General features: G+C 47.4%; 1 protein-coding gene across 1 annotated transcript in view; it reads right to left on the bottom strand.

Moving 5' to 3' along the window:
• Positions 1–19230, bottom strand: part of TMPRSS15 (transmembrane serine protease 15) — a 335674-nt gene that overhangs the window by 35969 nt on the left and 280475 nt on the right. The window contains exon 25 of the mRNA XM_029579188.1: positions 3562–3657. Within this exon, the coding sequence (XP_029435048.1) occupies positions 3562–3657 (96 nt within the window). The remainder of the gene's footprint in view (positions 1–3561; positions 3658–19230) is intronic.

Genomic DNA, 19230 nt, shown 5'->3' with positions numbered 1-19230 from the left:
GACAATGGACAAAGCTACCTACTAATCTTCCTAGATCTATCAGCAGCGTTTGACACGGTAAACCACACAATCCTTCTTGACCGCCTGATGGAAATAGGATTAACTGAGAAAACTCTGCTATGGTTTGCATCTTACCTATCAAACAGAAGTTACCAGGTAATAATGTTGTGATTCTGCCCTCTTGGGCAGCCTCTTACCTTCTCTCTGCCTGGAGGCCATAGTCCCCGGTCTTCCTTGCGGCTGGAGCCGCTCCTCAGTCTGCCCTCTGTGGATTGAGAGCTGCCGACAATGCTGGGCCTGTTCCTTGGCCCCGCCCTGCTCTTCGGCATTAGCAGCAGCATGGCTGCTGGCCATGGTCCTGCACAACTTCCTACTTCCTGTTCCTAAGGCGCTGGCCGCGTCTCTTCACAGGATTTAAAGGGCCCATGGCCAGATGTGCCCTGGGCCCCACCTGATGACTGTTTCCTGTCTCAGCCCTATAAAAGGGCTTCTCCAACAATCCTGCCTTGCCTTGCATTGGAGTTACTTGCTCCTGGATGTCTCGTCTTCCAGTGCTCAAGCAGGTCTTCGTTCTTCGTTGGAGCTCCATGTCTCGTCTGCTTCCTGTGTCCGTGGCTTCCTGATGTTCCATGTCTTTATGTCCTGAGGTTCCTAGTCCAGGGTTCCTGATATTTCACCTCCTGATGTTCCAGGCTTCCTGATATTCCTCTTCCTGATGTTTCCGAGGTACCACCCTCCTTTGCTCATTCCTCCGAACCCTCCAGCTCCTGTGGTTCTCCAGATGACACCTTGCCTCGTCATTGGAGTCTCGTCCCAGCTGGATTCCCTTCTTGTGCTTCCGAGTCCTCTTGACCCTTCAGCTCCTGTGGTTCTCCAGATGACACCTAGCCTCGTCATTGGAGTTTCGTCTCAGCTGGATTCCATTCCTGTGCTTGTCCCGGTCTCCGCGTGGTCCATGACCACCCTCTTCAGGTTGTGTAGGGCACGCAGTGGGACAGGGTGGTCCGCGTCCAGCCCATTGGATCCGCCCATGATGGTGGGCTGTGTAGGGTGCCCTGAGAGTCAGTGCCAATGTCCGAACCTTCCCAGCTTCTCGTCTCGTCCAAGACTCTTCCAAGTTCCTGGTCCACATCCAAAGTCTTCTCGTCTTGTCTCGAGTCTTCTGTGTCACAAGGCCTTCGTCAGCCCTCATCCTCTGTCCGGCCTGCTGCTTCTTGCCGATACCTAGCGGCAGGTCCGAAAGGGCTGGGAACGGTCGGAGGACTGTTCACTAACCAACATTGTGTTATTGGTCTTCTAGAAGCATGCAGGTCCAGCAGAGGGTCAGACTTTGTCTTCACCCATGCTGAGACATGCCTTGCCAACCCTCGGTGCTGTCTTTGATTCGTCTGGGGTCATGCCGAGGCTAAAGGGCACACAATCCCCTCAAGTTGGGATTGCTCTCCTAGCGTTCCCTTCTATAACAAATAACTAATAATACTCTCTCTAAAAAAATAAATCTAAACACTGGAGTCCCCTAAGGCTCCACTCTATCTGCAATGCTCTTTAACATTTACCTACTTCTGATATGTCACTTTCTAGCTGGACTTGGCCTGACTCACTTCCTCTATACTGACGACATCCAAATACTAATCCCAATTCAAAATACATTGGATGAAATCTATAAAAAAACAGCCATGTATCTCTCTCTAATCAAACAACTGTTAACGCACATGAAACTCAGAATTAACATCGAAAAGACAGAAATAATAATCCTGGAAAGAAAAACTAGTCAATCACCTCCACCACCTCTCAATCTTGAGAATCAAATGGCATCAATTTCCTCGGTCACACATGCATGCAACTTAGGAGTCATCATTGACAGTGAATTATCCTTCAAGAATCATATCACAACCAAAATAAGGGAGAGATATCACAAATTACTAACATTGAGACGTTTAAATTCATTTTTAACCCCAAATGACTTCAGATCAGTACTACAATTACTCATATTCTCCATCTTGGACTATTGCAACTCCTTATTTGGACTACTGCTTTCCAATATTCGTCCACTCCAAATTTTACAAAATACAGCTGCCAGAATCCTAACAGGCACAAAAAAATATGAACATATAACTCCAATTCTTATATCTCTACATTGGTTCCCAATAAAATTCTCAATAGAATACACAATTCTGACCATTCTACACAAATTAATACATGAGGAACAAACTGAATGGCTAGGCACAGCTATCAGACTCCATGCACCACAGCGAAACCTCCGCTCAACCAACAAAGGCCTTCTGACAATTCCATCTGTTTGAACCGCACAACTTATCTCAGTTCGGGAAAGAGCCATCTCTCTCGCTAGCCCCAAACTGTGGAACACACTTCCAATCGAATTAAGACTACAACCCAACTTGAAAACCTTCAAGAAAGAATTGAAAACCTGGCTGTTCACCAAAGCCTATCAAAACACCCAATGATAATCATGCATCCTCCTCACAAAAGAGGTATATATTGTGAGGAGGATGCATGATTATCATCCAATACTGGACCTCACTATTTTTATCTCTCTCAGCCATGACAACTTTTATTTCCACCCTTATCATATTTTATTGCAATTGCATGCTTCTAATTATAACTTGTATTTCTTCGTTATTATAATGCTTCGATTAATTCCAATTATAACTTTCATCTTATTTGTATTATAATGCTTGTATTACTTCTCTAAGATGTTCTACTTCGATCAAAACTTGTAAACTGTTATGATGGCGAAACCGAATGATGGTATATAAAACTCGATAAATAAGTAAATAAACACAGGCCTGACAAACTTTCCCATGCTCTGCAGGAGGCGCCATGAAGCATGTCACGGCCCACGGCCAAAAATAGCCCCAAGCGGGAGGAAAAACTCCGACTTCGCTGCCGGCACTATCCTGGCCTCGGGTACTGAAGTTGAGCCGCACGTGCTTCCCTTCTCGCCCTAGATGCTACTCACACCTCCATAAGAAGGCCTGCACTACACCTTTCTTTTTTTTTTTAAAGGAACAGCTACCGAGCAACCCAGATAGAAAAACAAAGGGAAGATATACTTTCCTGCTTCTGGGTGCTCCTGTCTGGTCCAGTCGACAGGGCAGGTGAGAAGGCCTCAGGGAGAGCGAGGGAACTAGGACCCCTGGCTTCCTCTCCCCCTGGAAATCAAGGGTTGAGCCTGGCTGGGGATTACCAACCCCCCCCCCCCCCACACACACACACACACACATTCGCCCTGCTCAATAAGAGGGATGGCCCATGAAGGAACCTGACACCTCTGGGAGCACCAGCCTTCACTTCTTTCTTCTTCTCATTTCCTAACGATCTATTTCTTTTTTTTTTTTTAACTAAGTTCAGACTACAGATTTGCATCTCTACCATCTCCTACCATCTGCTGGAGACAGAGAAATACTGAAGGACTGCAGGTGGCTCTTTCGGTTAAGTAGCAGTGCCTGAAAAGTTTTTATTCTCTGTCTCCATCTGGTGGTAGAAATGCAAAACCCACTTGGTCTGGACTGATATGGGGTATGAACCGGAATACCTTACCTTGGTTTTCGGTTCTCCCCCAGCCAGCAATAGAGCAATTAATTCCTGGTAAAAACTCCTGATATTTTTCAGGTAAACAGATGGGCTGGATGTAATCTATTAAAACAATTAACAAGAAAGAGCCATTTTAGTGAATGTAAAAAAGTATGATCAATATTCATCCAACTAGCATTCATGTTAGACTTTGCATAATCCTTCAAAATTTAGTAATTGCAATCAGCCTTGAAGTTAAGCAACATATAACATTAACACAGATGGCATTTCAAATTTAAATATAAGACTTGCATGTCAATGGCACTGATTCACATATAGAGTACAATTGTAGAGCAAAATATAATCATTGTCCCATATCTTACTTTTTCTCTAATTGGGCGCACTTTAAAATCTCATGATCAATGATAAATTGGAGACAGTGAGGCAGTACTGCATTTCCAAATATTCTTATCTCTTTATCAGGGGGAGCTTTTAGGAGCCTAATAGTCAAAATGCACAATCCCAAAAGTTTCAAAATGTACATCTCTCTAACGAGGTCTCCACAGAGTCTATGGTCGAGCGCACATTTACAAAGGAACTAACTCAGTACTGTTGCAGATCATGGTGTTCCCATGTCTCTGATTTATCATTGATCATGAGATTTTATATTTTGCTCTATAAATGGATTGTACTCGTTGTGTACATGTGAACCCGTGCCATATGAAGGCTCTATATTTAAATTTGAAATGCTGTTTTTGTTAATGTAATACTTATAGAGTGGCATTAGATGCTGCTTAACTTCAAGGCTTATTAATACACAAGAGGATTGTGGAAAATTGCAAGAGGACATTGCAAAACTGGGAGAAAGGGCATGCAAATGGCAAATGAGATTTAATGTGGACAAGTGCAAAGTGTTGCACTTAGGGAAGAGTAAAGGAAAATTGGTTCTTACCTGCTAATTTTTGTTCCTGTAGTACCACAGATCAGTCCAGACTTCTGGGTTTTGCCTCCCCTCCAGCAGATTGAGACAGAAAAAATTTCAAAAGCACCCCTTCTTAATCTGGTGTACCACCTGCATCTCTTCAGTACTAAATATTACTACCCAAGCAGAAATACTTAACGTTTATTAATGAATCAACTGCTATGTCAGCAAGGGACGAGAGAAATGACAATTCAAACTATTTACATTTGGATTATATGAGCAGGATAAGGAGAACCTGTACCCTTCTTCACTCCTTAGTGTATCAGAAATAAAAAACTGTTAAGATAGATGAAGCGGACTCTCAAGTAAAATACTGGTCACCCCCAATGGGCGGCCTTCTGGACTGATCTGTGGTACTACAGGAAGGAAAATTAGCAGGTAAGAACCAATTTTCCTTTCCCTGTACATACCCAGATCAGTCCAAACTTATGGGATGAACCAAAGCTTCCCTATCTGGGATGGGACTGTGAGAGTCCCGCTCGGAGGACACTCCCTCCAAAATTGTTGTCGTCCGGAGCCTGAACGACAAAACGGTAGTGCCTGGCAAAGGTATGTAAAGATTTCCAGGTTGCTACCCTGCAACTTTCTTGTGGCGAGACCAATTGGCACTCTTCTCAGGAAGCGGCCTGCGACCAGACCGAATGGACTTTCAAACCATTTGGGACAGGCTGTCCGCGACAAATATAAGTGGAAGCAATGGCCTCTTTCAACCAACGTGCTATTTTTGCTTTTGACCCTTTATGACCCTTTTTAGTGCCACTCCATAGCACAAAAAGATGATCCGAGAGTCGAAAACCATTAGTGATCTCTAGATAGCGCAACAAGACTCTCCTGACATCCACACACTTCAATTCCCTTGTGTGAGGCGAATCCATATCCAAATTTGGAAAAGCTGGAAGCTCCACTGACTGATTTATGTGGAAAGCTGAGACGACCTTCGGTAGGAACTGTTCTGAGCGAGACTCTGGAATCAGAAATTCTTAAAAAAGGTTCCCTGCAAGAGAGGGCTTGAACTTCAGATATCCTCCTAGCTGAGCAAATTGCTACCAAAAAAACTACCTTCAGAGTTAATCCTTATTCCCTGTAAGTACCCAGATCAGTCCGGAGTCCTGGGTTTTGCCTCCCTTCCAGCAGATGGAGACAGAGAAAGTTTTGCAGGCACCGCCTCTTAACCTGATGTGCCACCTGCATCTTCTTAGTATTTCTCTGTCTCCATTGTTATGGTTTTGAGGTGCTGGAGTGGATTCTTGGGTACTGTGGTGATGACCACTCCCACAGGGAGGAGCCCCGTGAGGATCCACAGTACTAGGCTAGACCCTAGACATGCAAATACAGAGATTTGTTTGGAGATTCGAATGGCCTGCAATGTGGTGAGCTGAGCCGAATCCATGGAGTTAGCAATCTGTTATGGTTTTGAGGTGTTGGAGTGGATTCTTGGGTACTGTGGTGATGACCACTCCCATGGGGAAGAGCCCCGTGAGGATCCACAATACTAGGCTAGACTCTAGACACGCAAACACAGAGATTTGTCTTTTATTATACAGCAGAATGATACCACCAGAGGTGGCAGTAGTGAGGTGATCCAGAGGTAGTAGTCCAGGGGCCCTCGGCAGAGGAGACCCGTCTCGCAGTGATAGTATAGGGAGTGCAGGATGCAGGTTCCCAGTGCTGATCTGTAGATGAGACAGACTGATAATGTTAGATTACTCACTAAGTTGGTAGCCGTACAGATGGAGATCCCAGCAGGCAGAAGTAGTTGAATACAGGCACCAAGGCAGGGAGAGCAGGCCCTCAAGGAGTGAGTACCTGATCCCTGATAGGCACCTGAAAGAAAGCAAAGGGCCCCCGAGGAGCGGGTACTCAGGTTAGAGAATTACCCCGAAGAGCAGAGAGAACTTCCAGCGGCAGCAGGGAAGCGGCAGAGTAGTTTAGACCGGACGAGTCCAATCCTTGATAACTCGAATTGTTAGCAAATGAAGGGCAGGCTAAATACCCGGATGGTGTGACGACATTCGAGGGGGCCGCCCCCGAGGTTCCTGCCATGATGTGGATAAAGATGTGTGTGGCGTGCACGCATGCACCCTGGGAAGCCCTTAGGAGAAACATGGCGGATTGCCTTGCCAAAGTGCCGGAGAGAGCGGCATGCAGACGTGGTGGTAGCCATCTTCCCAAGGCTAGCGGGGAGAGCAGAGAGAAAGGTGAGGCACAGAGGTTGAAGCAGTCTGAGACCGACGGACGCAACATCCAGCAGATGGAGGTGGTAGAAAACCTGCTGTTCAGTACCCTAATTAGTCGTTAAAAAAAAAATAATAATAACAAAATTTAGAGCCGAAAATTCAGATTAGAGCAAGAATTCTGTGTGTAAGAGACCACCCAGGAGGTTGGCAGGTCCTGGTGGGACCATCCATCCTGGTAGAAGGTCAGGACAAGCAGGGATTGGGGACCCCAAATTTGCTCAGGGGGTGACAGTGGTCTGGCTCCCTCCCCTCCAGGATTGTCACTGCAGCCTCTGCCAGTCTTCTGATTCCAGGGAAGTACTTTTGCTCTGTTAAAGTTCTATTTAAAAAAAAAAAAAAAGAAAGAGGACCGTGTGCAAGAAGCAGGGGTTCCTGCTTTCCGGCTGCCTCAGATCAAGCAGGACCCAGTTTCCCGGGCGATTTCGGCAGCAGCTTAATGGAGGCAGCCAGGAATAGGGGTTGGTTGGTCCCGAGGGTGACTTGTCAACGTGATCGTTTGCTCTGCTGCGCTGAGGCATGCCTTGCTCGAACCACTGGGCTCTATGTGGAGAGCGTGGCTTGCGACTATCAGAGACTGGAAAGTGCTCCCGATGCCTCCCTGGGGGGCGGGGGGGAGGATCCATCACGGGGAACAGCAGCAGAGTCACAGCAGTGTGGACCTGGGAGTTCGCAGGCTGCCGTTGAGGAGCCGTCCGACTCGTTCCCACTGAGCATGGGAACGGTGGCCATTTTGGAAATTTTTGCAGTTCAAGAGAGGAGAGCGCATGAGGAAGGGGGATCTACCGCAAGTGCTATCTCCCGCCGATTTGTACCCTGAAGGTGGCCTGGGGGGCCAAGGCGGGTCAGGAGGAATGTCACCCTGATCCCCTGGCAGGGGATGATAGGAATCCTCCACCATTTCCACAAGACTTTCTTTTGCTAATGCACCAAGAATATTTGGCCCAGGAGGGCCAAGGGTTGGGGCCCTCTCAAACACACAGTCCTGAGGGATCCCCCAAAGAAGAGGCCCAGGGCTTCAGAGCCCGCTGGGACCACTAGGACCCAAACTGTGAGAGAAGCAGGGAAGCATTTGGCCGAAGATGTTTTGTCCTCTGAAGAATCCGATCAGGGGCCAGATACAGAGGCCTCCCCGGTAGGTCGGTCATCCAATAAGTCTCAAGACCCTCAGGCAGATGAGGCTGGGGCAGGTCCGTTCTTTCAAGGGGATGATCCCCAAAGTGGTCCGCTTGTTTCAGAGAGAAGAACTGGCCCCTATGATTCCGCATGTCCTGGCAGAGCTAGGAATGGCGGTCTCTCAGGAGGAGGTAGCTCAGGACACAGTGGTTCCAGTCATGGCTGTTTTGAGAGGTCTGACCACTACCTTTCCTTCCCACAAGATGGTAAAACAATTGGTAGTCAGGGAATAGGATTCTCCAGAGACTGGTTTAAAGGTCAGTAGGACTATGGATAAGTTATATCTGTTGCCTGAAGACACACTAGAGCTGTTGAGATTGCCAGTGGTGTATGCTTCTGTTTCTGCGGCAGCCCTGAAGGATCTTCAGGATAGAAAGCTGGAAGTTCATCTCAAGCGGATTTTGAAGTGTCCATCCTGGGTATCAGGGCGGCAGTGTGCAGCAGTTTCGTGCTCCGCACCAGTTTGAGATGGGTGCGGCAGTTACAGAGTGCCAAGGAGCTGTCGCCTGAGAAATCGGAGCAAGCAGAGCATCTGGAGGCAGCGGCAGCTTATGGGGCGGATGCCCTGTATGATCTTATCCGCACTTCGTCAAGAACCATGGTGTCGGCGGTTTCAGCTAGGAGGTTTTTATGGTTGCGGAACTGGTCAGCGGATGTCTCTTCCAAGGCACAGCTGGGAGCCCTCCCTTTCAAGGGCAGGTTTCAGTTTGGCGAAGATTTGGAGTACCTCATCAAGCACTTAGGGGACAATAAGGCGCACAAGTTATCCGAAGACAAGCCGAAAACATCTAGAGGCTTTCTCCCAGTTCGTTCCTGTTTTCGGAGCCAAAGGCGTTTCCGTCAGAACAGAGCTCCGGGAACAGGTCAGAAGCAGACTTCGGGGAGGTCTCAGGCCAAGAACCAGTCCTTTTGGAGCTGCAGGGCCAATCATGATGGCGTTGCCCAGGGACCAGCCGGATCCAAGTCTGCGCAATGAGGACTGGCGGGCCCACTCGGTACTAACTGTCAGAGGTTGGCTGACGTTCTTTTATGAGGAGTGGGCCAAGATGACTTCAGACTGGTAGGTTCTAAGCATGCCAGAAAGTGGCTACGCATTAGAATTTGCTCATCCACTATGAAGCCTATTCATGGTGTCTCCTTGTGCTTCCCCGGTAAAGAAGATTGTCGTTCGGCACACCATCCAAAGGTTGGGAATGCTAAGGGCTATAGTCCCTGTCTCCCTGGAAGAATGAGGCAAGGGGCGTTATTCCATTTACTTTGTGATGCCAAAAAAAGGAGGGGGTTCCTTTTGGCCTATCCTAGACTTACAGAAAGTAAACAGGGCATTGTTTAAAAATACAATCCTAGAGGCGCAGTCCATATGTATTCCGCGCATTAAGAAAGGTGGAAGGAAGGCAAAACGATTACCGTCATGGTTAAAAGGTGAGGTAAAAGAGGCTATTTTAGCTAAAAAAACATCCTTCAAAAATTGGAAGAAGGATCCATCTGAAGAAAATAGGATAAAACATAAGCATTCTCAAGCTAAGGGTAAAACATTGATAAGACAGGCGAAGAGGGAATTTGAAATGAAATTGGCCATAGAGGCAAAAACTCATAATAAAAACTTTTAAAAATATATCCAAAGCAAGAAACCTGTGAGGGAGTCGGTTGGACCATTAGATGACAGAGGGGTTAAAGGGGCTCTTAGGGAAGATAAGGCCATTGCAGAAAGACTAAATGAATTCTTTGCCTCCGTGTTTACTAATGAGGATGTTGGGGAGATACCAGTTCCGGAGATGGTTTTCAGGGGTGAAGAGTCAGACGAACTGAACGAAATCACTGTGAACCTGGAAGATGCAGTAGGCCAGATTGACAAACTAAAGAGTAGCAAATCACCTGGACCGGATGGTATGCATCCTAGGGTTCTGAAGGAACTAAAAAATGAAATTTCTGATCTATTAGTTAAAATTTGTAACCTATCATTAAAATCATCCATTGTACCTGAAGACTGGAGGGTGGCTAATGTAACCCCAATATTTAAAAAAGGCTCCAGGGGCGATCCAGGTAACTACCAGTGGTTCTCAACCCTGTCCTGGGGACCCCCCCAGCCAGTCGGGTTTTCAGGATATCCACAATGAATATGCATGAGAGAAAATTTGCATACACTGCCTCCATAACATGCAAATTTTCTCTCATGCATATTCATTGTGGATATCCTGAAAACCCGACTGGCTGGGGGGGTCCCCAGGACAGGGTTGAGAACCACTGCTATAGACCAGTGAGCCTGACTTCAGTGCTGGGAAAAATAGTGGAAACTATTCTCAAGAACAAAATTGTAAAGCATATAGAAAGACATGATTTAATGGAACATAGTCAACATGGATTTACCCAAGGGAAGTCTTGCCTAACAAATCTGCTTCATTTTTTTGAAGGGGTTAATAAACATGTGGATAAAGGTGAACCGGTAGATGTAGTGTATTTGGATTTTCAGAAGGCGTTTGACAAAGTCCCTCATGAGAGGCTTCTACGAAAACTAAAAAGTCATGGGATAGGAGGCGATGTCCTTTCGTGGATAACAAGCTGGTTAAAAGACAGGAAACAGAGTAGGATTAAATGGTCAATTTTCTCAGTGGAAAAGGGTAAAGAGTGCCTCAGGGATCTGTACTTGGACCGGTGCTTTTCAATATATATATAAATGATCTGGAAAGGAATACGACGAGTGAGGTTATCAAATTTGCAGATGATACAAAATTATTAAGAGTAGTTAAATCACAAGTAGACTGTGATACATTGCAGGAGGACCTTGCAAGACTTGAAGATTGGGCATCCAAATGGCAGATGAAATTTAATGTGGACAAGTGCAAGGTGTTGCATATAGGGAAAAATAACCGTTGCTGTAGTTACACGATGTTAGGTTCCATAATAGGAGCTACCACCCAGGAAAAAGATCTAGGCATCATAGTGGATAATACTTTAAAATCGTCAGCTCAGTGTGCTGCAGCAGTCAAAAAAGCAAATAGAATGTTAGGAATTATTAGGAAGGGAATGGTTAATAGAATGGAAAATGTCATAATGCCTCTATATCGCTCCATGGTGAGACCACACCTTGAATACTGTGTACAATTCTGGTTGCCGCATCTCAAAAAAGATATAGTTGCGATGGAGAAGGTACAGAGAAGGGCAACCAAAATGATAAAGGGGGTGGAACAGCTTCCCTATGAGGAAAGGCTGAAGAGGTTAGGGCTGTTCAGCTTGGAGAAGAGACGGCTGAGGGGGGATATGATAGAGGTCTTTAAGATCATGAGAGGTCTTGAACGAGTAGATGTGACTCGGTTATTTTCACTTTCGAATAAGAGAAGGACTAGGGGGCATTCCATGAAGTTAGCAAGTAGCACATTTAAGACTAATTGGAGAAATTTCTTTTTCACTCAACGCACAATAAAGCTCTGGAATTTGTTGCCAGAGGATGTGGCTAGTGCAGTTAGTGTAGCTGGGTTCAAAAAAGGTTTGGATAAGTTCTTGGAGGAGAAGTCCATTAATGGCTATTAATCAATTTTACTTAGGGAATAGCCACTGCTATTAATTGCATCAGTAGGATGGGATCTTCTTAGTGTTTGGGTAATTGCCAGGTTCTTGTGGCCTGGTTTTGGCCTCTGTTGGAAACAGGATGCTGGGCTTGATAGACCCTTGGTCTGACCCAGCATGGCAATTTCTTATGTTCTTATGTTCATTCAAGGTCCCCTGCATCCAGATGGAAACTCTGAGGTCTGTCATAGCAGCTGCACGACGAGGGGAGTTCCTAGTGTCCCTGGACCTGACGGAAGCATAGTATTTACACATCGGAATACACCGGGATCATCAAAAATATCTAAGGTTCATGATCATCGGACAACATTTTCAGTTTTGCACTCTTTCCTTCAGCCTAGCTACGGCTCCTCGAACGTTCACCAAGGTCATGGTGGTGGTGGCTGCGGTGCTCAGGAAGCAAGGTGTGCTAATTCACCCATATTTAGGCAACTGACTCATCTAGGCAAAGTCGGAGGACCTTTGCTGTCAGGCAGTGAACTTGGTCATGGATCAATTGACGTCCTTAGGCTGGGTCATCAACCAAGCCAAAAGCCATCTTGTGCCCTCACAGGTTCTTGGGCGCACGCTTCGACACCCATGCGGGGATGGTTTATCTCTCAGAGGACAGAATTCAAAAGCTGCAATCACAACTTCAGAGGTTCTTGGAGGTCCGCGTTGCCAAGGTTTGGGATTACTTGCAGCTCCTAGCCTCGATGGCCTCAACTCTGGAGTTGGTCCCCTGGGCATTTACTAATATGAGACTTTTACAGAGGGCACTCCTCTCTTGGTGGGATCCGAGATCAGAAAAATGTCATCGTTTTCTTCCCCTTACGGAGACGGCCAGAGCCAGTCTCTCATGGGGGCTTGTGCAGAACCACTTGAGCCATGGCGTGAACCTCGAGGTACCACAGTGGATGGCGGTCATTACCGATGCCAGTCTTTCTGGTTGGAGAGCTGTGTGCTAGTCCCAAGCGGTGCAGGGGCAGTGGTCGGCAGAAGAGGTGTCGTGGTCCGTCAATCAGTTGGAAACCAGAGCTGTGCGGTTAGCGCTTCAGGCCTCCCTCCCACTCTTGAGCAATTGGGTGGTACAAGTTCTCTCAGAAAATGCGACAATGGTGGCCTACATCAGTCGACAAGGGGGGTACCGAAAATCAAGCGGTGGCATGGGAAGCGGAGATGCTGATGTCCTGGGTGGAGCAGCATCTCGCCCTGATAGTAGCGTCTCACATAGTGGGAGCAGACAATGTGCAGGCGGAATTTCTAAGCAGGCAGCAACTGGACCCAGGAGAATGGGCGCTGTCGGAGGAGGAAACTTTGAGCAAGTGAGACAAGCCTCATGTGGACCTGATGGCGACCTGCATGAATGCCAAGGCACCACGCTTCTTCAGTCGCCGAAGTGGTCAACACCCTGGTTCTGCTTTGGCATCACAGGTTCTGATTTATGTGTTTCCTCCATAGTCTTTGGTGGGCATGGTTCTAAGGAGAATAGAAGTCCACCCAGGAAGGAAATACGACGAGTGAGGTTATCAAATTTGCGGATGATACAAAATTATTCAGAGTAGTTAAATCACAAGCGGATTGTGATACAATACAGGAGGATCTTGCAAGACTGGAAGATTGGGCATCCAAATGGCAGATGAAATTTAATGTGGACAAGTGCAAGGTGTTGCATATAGGGAAAAATAACCCTTGCTGTAGTTACACGATGTTAGGTTCCATATTAGGAGCTACCACCCAGGAAAAAGATCTAGGAATCATAGTGGATAATCGTCGGCTCAATGTGCTGCAGCAGTCAAAAAAGCAAACAGAATGTTAGGAATTATTAGGAAGGGAATGGTTAATAAAACGGAAAATGTCATAATGCCTCTATATCGCTCCATGGTGAGACCGCACCTTGAATACTGTGTACAATTCTGGCCACCGCATCTCAAAAAAGATATAGCTGCAATGGAGAAGGTACAGAGAAGGGCAACCAAAATGATAAAGGGGATGGAACAGCTCCCCTATGAGGAAAGGCTGAAGAGGTTAGGACTGTTCAGCTTGGAGAAGAGACGGCTGAGGTGGGATATGATAAAGGTCTTTAAGATCATGAGAGGTCTTGAACGAGTAGATGTGAATCAGTTATTTACACTTTCAAATAATAGAAGGACTAGGGGGCATTCCATGAAGTTAGCAAGTAGCACATTTAAGACTAATCGGAGAGAATTCTTTTTCACTCAACGCACAATAAAGCTCTGGAATTTGTTGCCAGAGGATGTGGTTAGTGCAGTTAGTGTAGCTGGGTACAAAAAGGTTTGGATACGTTCTTGGAGGAGAAGTCCATTAACAGCTATTAATCAAGTTTACTTAGGGAATAGCCACTGCTATTAATTGCATCAGTAGCATGGGATCTTCTTAGTTTTTTGGTAATTGCCAAGTTCTTGTGGCCTGGTTTGGCCTCTGTTGGAAACAGGATGCTGGGCTTGATGGACCCTTGGTCTGACCCAGCATGGCAATTTCTTATGTTATGTTCTAAGAGTGATTCTAATGGTGCCGGAGTGGCCACGAAGATGGTTTGCAACTCTGGTCAATCTAACAGTGGATGGCCCTCTCTGGGCCATCTACGGAATCTGCTAAGGCAGGGGCCTATATTTTCAGATCAAGCGGATTGCTTTTGTCTAGTGGCTTGGCTTTTGAGAGGATGCACCGCCAGGGCCACTCCCTGAATCATTCCTCTCAAGCAGCCCAAGGCTGCCACCTGTACCCGCAGGGAATTAAACGACAACCCTTTGTTTAAGCCTTTATGTAGAACGCTAGAATCTGTGTCACCAAGGACTGTCAAGGAAGAACACCCTGCACCCGACACCAAGATTCGAAGACCTTCCATACCCTGACATAAGTTAGGGAGGTAGAGGTCTTATGAGCCCAAAGTAGGGTGGCAATGACATCTTCCAGATATCCTTTTTTCCTTAATTGCATCCTTTTAAAAGCCAGGCCGCTACACAAAAGCGATCCATCTGATCGAAAAATACAGAGCTTTGAAACAGATTTGGAAGATGACTCAGTCTCAGAGGGTTGTCCACTGCGAGGTTGACTAGGTCCATGAACCAAGGCCTTTGTGGCCACTCCGGAGCCACCAGAATCTCCTTCCCTGGATGAACGTCTATTCTAAGGATCCTGCCCACCAAAGGCCATGGAGGAAACACATAGATCAGAACTTTGTGTGGCCAAGGAAGTGCTAGAGCATCAACCCCTTCCGCTAAATGCTCCCTTCTGCAACTGAAGAAACGCGGAGCCTTGGCATTCTTTTGAGTTGCCATCAAGTCTATAAGAGGAGCGCCCCATCTGTGGGAAATGAGGGTCATTTCACTTTCCAACAGCTCCCACTCTCCTGGGTCTAAATGTTGGCAGCTCAGAAAATTCACTTGCACATTGTTGGTCCCCGCTATGTGCAATGCCGCTAGCTCCGCCTGGTTGCGCAGGAATGGAAGGAAACACTTCAATGCAAAGCGCACCACTCTCGTCTCTAGACGATTGATGGACCACATTGCTTCTTCCATCGACCATTGTTGCTGGACATTTTGAGACTGGCACACTGCTCCCCAACCGGAGAGACTGGCGTCTGTGGTCACTATCACCCACTTTGGTACCTCGAGGTCAACCCTGCACCCCAAGTAATCTTGGGCAAGCAAACCAAACAAGACTGGATCTGCCAGACTCTGAAGCGGTAAAGGAATCTGAAACTCCTCTGACATTGGGTCTCAATGGGAGAGCAACACGTTCTGTAAAGGCTGCATATGAGCAAACGCCCACGAGACCAACTCCAGAGTGGACGCCATGGAGCCAAGGACCTGCAAATAATCCCAGACTCATCCAAGAGGAGCCAAACTTGCCTCTGCAGTTTGGTAACTTGTTCCTCTGAAAGGAATACCTTGCCCTCTCGGGTATCAAAGCATGCTCCTAAGAAGTCCAGGACCTGAGAAGGATGAAGATGACTTGGTCTGATTGACGACCCAGCCCTGGGATCTCAACTAGTGCAAGACCGTTTCTACCACCTGCCTGCAGAGTTCCTCCGACTTTGCTCGAATGAGCCAATCATCCACATACGGATGAACTAGCACCCCCTCCCTTCTGCTGCCACTACTACCATCACCTTGGAGAAAGTCCTTGCAGCTGTAGCCAGGCCGAATAGGAGAGCACAAAACTTGAAAAGCATTTCGAGGACCATGAATCGGAAAAACCTTTGATGATCCCTGTGGATACCGATGTGCAGATATGCTTCCGTCAGATCCAGGGAAGCCAAGAACTCCCCTTTGTATACCGCCGCAATAATCGAGTGCAGGGTCTCCATCTGGAAACGTGGACTTTGAGGGCCCTGTTCACTTTCTTCAGGTCTAGAATCGGACGGAAAGACCCTTCCTTTTTTGGCACCATGAAATAAATGGAATAATGTCCCGTTCCCCACTCTTCCTGGGGAACGGGAACAATGGCCCCCCCATGCATTCTAGCCGGTGAATGGTTTGCCGAACAATAAGTTGCTTCATTGGTGAGCCACATGGAGCCGAAGGTCTCTTAGAGGCCGAGCAAATTCTAAGGCATAGCCTCGTTCTATGACACTTAGAACCCACTGGTCTGACATTATCTTGACCTACAGCTTTACGAGTGCACGTCCCACACAGAAACCTTCGATCAGCAAATAAAGCACTCTTAACCATTCCCTCAGAAAAAACTGCGAGACTAACTCAAGTGAGAGAAAGGGCCTTATTTTTAGCAGGCCCCACACTTTGGAACACAATGCCCCTAGAGATCAGGTTGCAAAGAGATCTCAAAACCTTTAAGAAAAGTTTAAAAACATGGCTTTTAAACAAGCATTTTATAAAGAGACTGGAGAATGAGAATGAAAATATACAGGAATAGGCAGAAGAAGAACACCAGCACACAGCACTATTCTAAGAATGCGCATCTCAATATTCTATGAAATCTACCTCAGAAACGTAATTGTAAACACTATATATATGACTTTTACCCATGAACAGTACCTTACAGGTACACCTGGTCATGACCTACTTCACTAAACAAGTGATTGTCTTTAACGATTTATTGTAACTGAACCTTTTGTGGCACCTGTTAGAATGTATCATAGTATGCACCCACTTACATTAATTTATATGCCTACATGTAAACCGTTGCGATGGTATATTACTTAGTGACAGTATAGAAAAGATTTTAAATAAATACATAAATAAATTCCTCCTAAAAAAGGAACAGCAATCCGCCGATTACTAGGATCGAGGAATGAGTCGGCCCCATCTCATTGAGATGACTTGGAGCCGAAGGACCCCTGACCGGCACCATCTTGGCTTGCTCTACATCCGCAAAAGGGCTGAGACCAGGACTGGGACTTCCCCGAGGTCTGTCTCTGACCCGCTTCAGGCACCCTACTCTGGCGGAAGCGTCTTTGCCCCCAAAAGTGAGAGCAGGTTGGAAGAAAGCCTTTAGTCCCCTTAGGCTTATCTTCCGGCAGCTTAAGAACATAAGAACATGCCATACTGGGTCAGACCAAGGGTCCATCAAGCCCAGTATCCTGTTTCCAACAGTGGCTTGTATTATTGCCCTCAAACTTTATCAGCTGCTCCAAGTCCTTTCCAAAAAGGAGCTTGCCCTTAAAAGGAAGCGCACTAAGCTGAGCCTTAGAGGAAACATCAGCTGACTAGTTGCACAACCATAAAAGCCTCCTCACCGAGACTGCCGACACCATAATTCTGGAGAAAGTACGAAGGAGATCGTATAAGGCATCAGCCCCATAGGCCTCTGCCACTTCTAGGCGCTCTGCTTGTGCCAACTCCTGAGGTGGAAGGTCTTTAAAACTCAGCAACTGCTGAACCCAACTTGGGCTCGCCTGAAGCATGAAGCTGCTACAGACTGCAGCCCGAATACTGAGGGCCAAAACCTCAAATATCTTCTTGAGATGTACCTCCAGTTTTCTATCCTGGAGGACTTTCAGGGCCACCACCCCAGCTACCGGAATGGTGGTTCTCTTCGTGACAGCTGACACGGAAGTGTCCACTTTAGGCACCCTCAAAAGCTCCAGTGTCTCCTCAGGCAAGGGATAGATAACCCTGCCTACTCTCAGGCTCGTCTCCGGAGTATCCCACTCCCAGACTATTAGCTGCTGCACCATTCTATGAAATGGGAAGGTCCTGGCCAAACCACACAAACCTGCCATGCCCGGCTCTACCGTGACCTGGTCTGGATCGTCCTGTGGGACCGCTATGCACAGCTCTGCCAGGACATGCGGAATCAGAGGATTCAGCTCTTCACTCTGAAACAGGCGAACGACCTTTGGATTGTCTCCATCCAAAGCGAAACCTTCTCCGGCTCCTCTTCTTGATCCGTCCCACTAAAGAGGGAGGGGGGGGGGCGTGGAGGGATCCTCTCCTAAGGGTCTCCTGTAGTCAGATTCTTCTGAAGAAGGGTCACTTTTATCAGCCCTTGGCTAGGGGCCCCTGACCTTCCGGATCCTAATGGCCCCCTGCAGCTCCATTCACTTGGGGACCTTCCTGAGGGGCCCCTCGACGGGCCAGCGTCTGGAAGAACCTCCCTTCTGGGACTGACTGGCCAAGTAAGCTTTGTGCATCAAAAGCACAAAGTCAGTGGTAAAACCAGCTGGACTCTTCAAATCCCCTTCCAGGGGATCAGGGTCTTCCTCTGAGAGCTCATACAGGGATTCCTGAGACTCCTCAGGGATCAAGTCAGCCAGCAACAGATCTGGCGGGAGACCCCTGCCCCTTGCTGTCCTTTCCTCAGCAGCCTTGAAAGTTTTCAAGATGGCTGCTGTTCCCGCACTCAGTGGGAATGGGGCAGCCTCACTCTCCGGGATACTGTGCAGCTTGCCTACACCTTGGTTCTTCCCAGCTGCCACTACAGCCGCCCCTGATGAACCCTCCCTTCTGGGGAGGCAGCGGGAGCAAAGGTCCACCCGGGAGAGCTGGGAAGCTGGCTCCCCGCAAGCAGAGCAGTGATGAGCACATGGCATAGCCGGTGCGAATGCGAGTGCGCAGAAGGCGCAGACAAAGGATCACTGAAGAGCAGGACCCGGGATCCTCTATTGCAGCCTGCCCATGTGCCCTACCTCCGACCGCTTCCAGTGACAGGACTGCTGCTGCCATGCAGCTAAGCGCAATGTACACTTTTTCTTTTCTTTTTTTTAAAGTAACTTTAGCAGCAAAGAGGGCAAGGCTTCTCTGGATCCAAGCTGGAGGGGGAGGGAGCCAGACCACAGGCTGTCACCCCATGCGCCCAAGACCACGAGCAAATTGGGTTCCCAACCTCTGCTCCTCTAATACCTGCTACCAGGGGGGATGGTCCCACCAGGACCTGCCAACCCCTGGGAGGAATTTCTATTTCTTCTTGTCCTGCTTGATTCTCTTTTTTTTTTTTTTTAACCCTTAAGATCGGTTCAGAACCGCAGGTTTTGCACCACCTTCATCTGCTGGAGACAGAGAAATACTGGAGATGCAGGAGGCACACTGGATTAAGAGGGGGGTGCTTTTGTTGTTTTTCTCTGTCTCCATCTGCTGGAAGGGAGGCAAAACCCAGGAGTCTGGACTGATCTGGATACGTACAGGGAACTGAACTTATAGTTACCTAATGAAAGGTTCCACATTAGGAGTCACCTCTCAGGAAAAGGATCTAGGTGTCATCACTGAAAATACATTGAAATGTTCTGTTCAGTGTGCAGCAGCAGCAGCCAAGAAAGCAAATAGAATGCTAGGAATT

This window comes from Rhinatrema bivittatum, chromosome 15 (assembly GCF_901001135.1).
Source record: "Rhinatrema bivittatum chromosome 15, aRhiBiv1.1, whole genome shotgun sequence".
Taxonomy (NCBI): Eukaryota; Metazoa; Chordata; class Amphibia; order Gymnophiona; family Rhinatrematidae; genus Rhinatrema; species Rhinatrema bivittatum.
The sequence above is the reverse complement of the archived record's forward strand: the minus strand, read 5'-3'. Positions and strand labels throughout refer to the sequence as shown.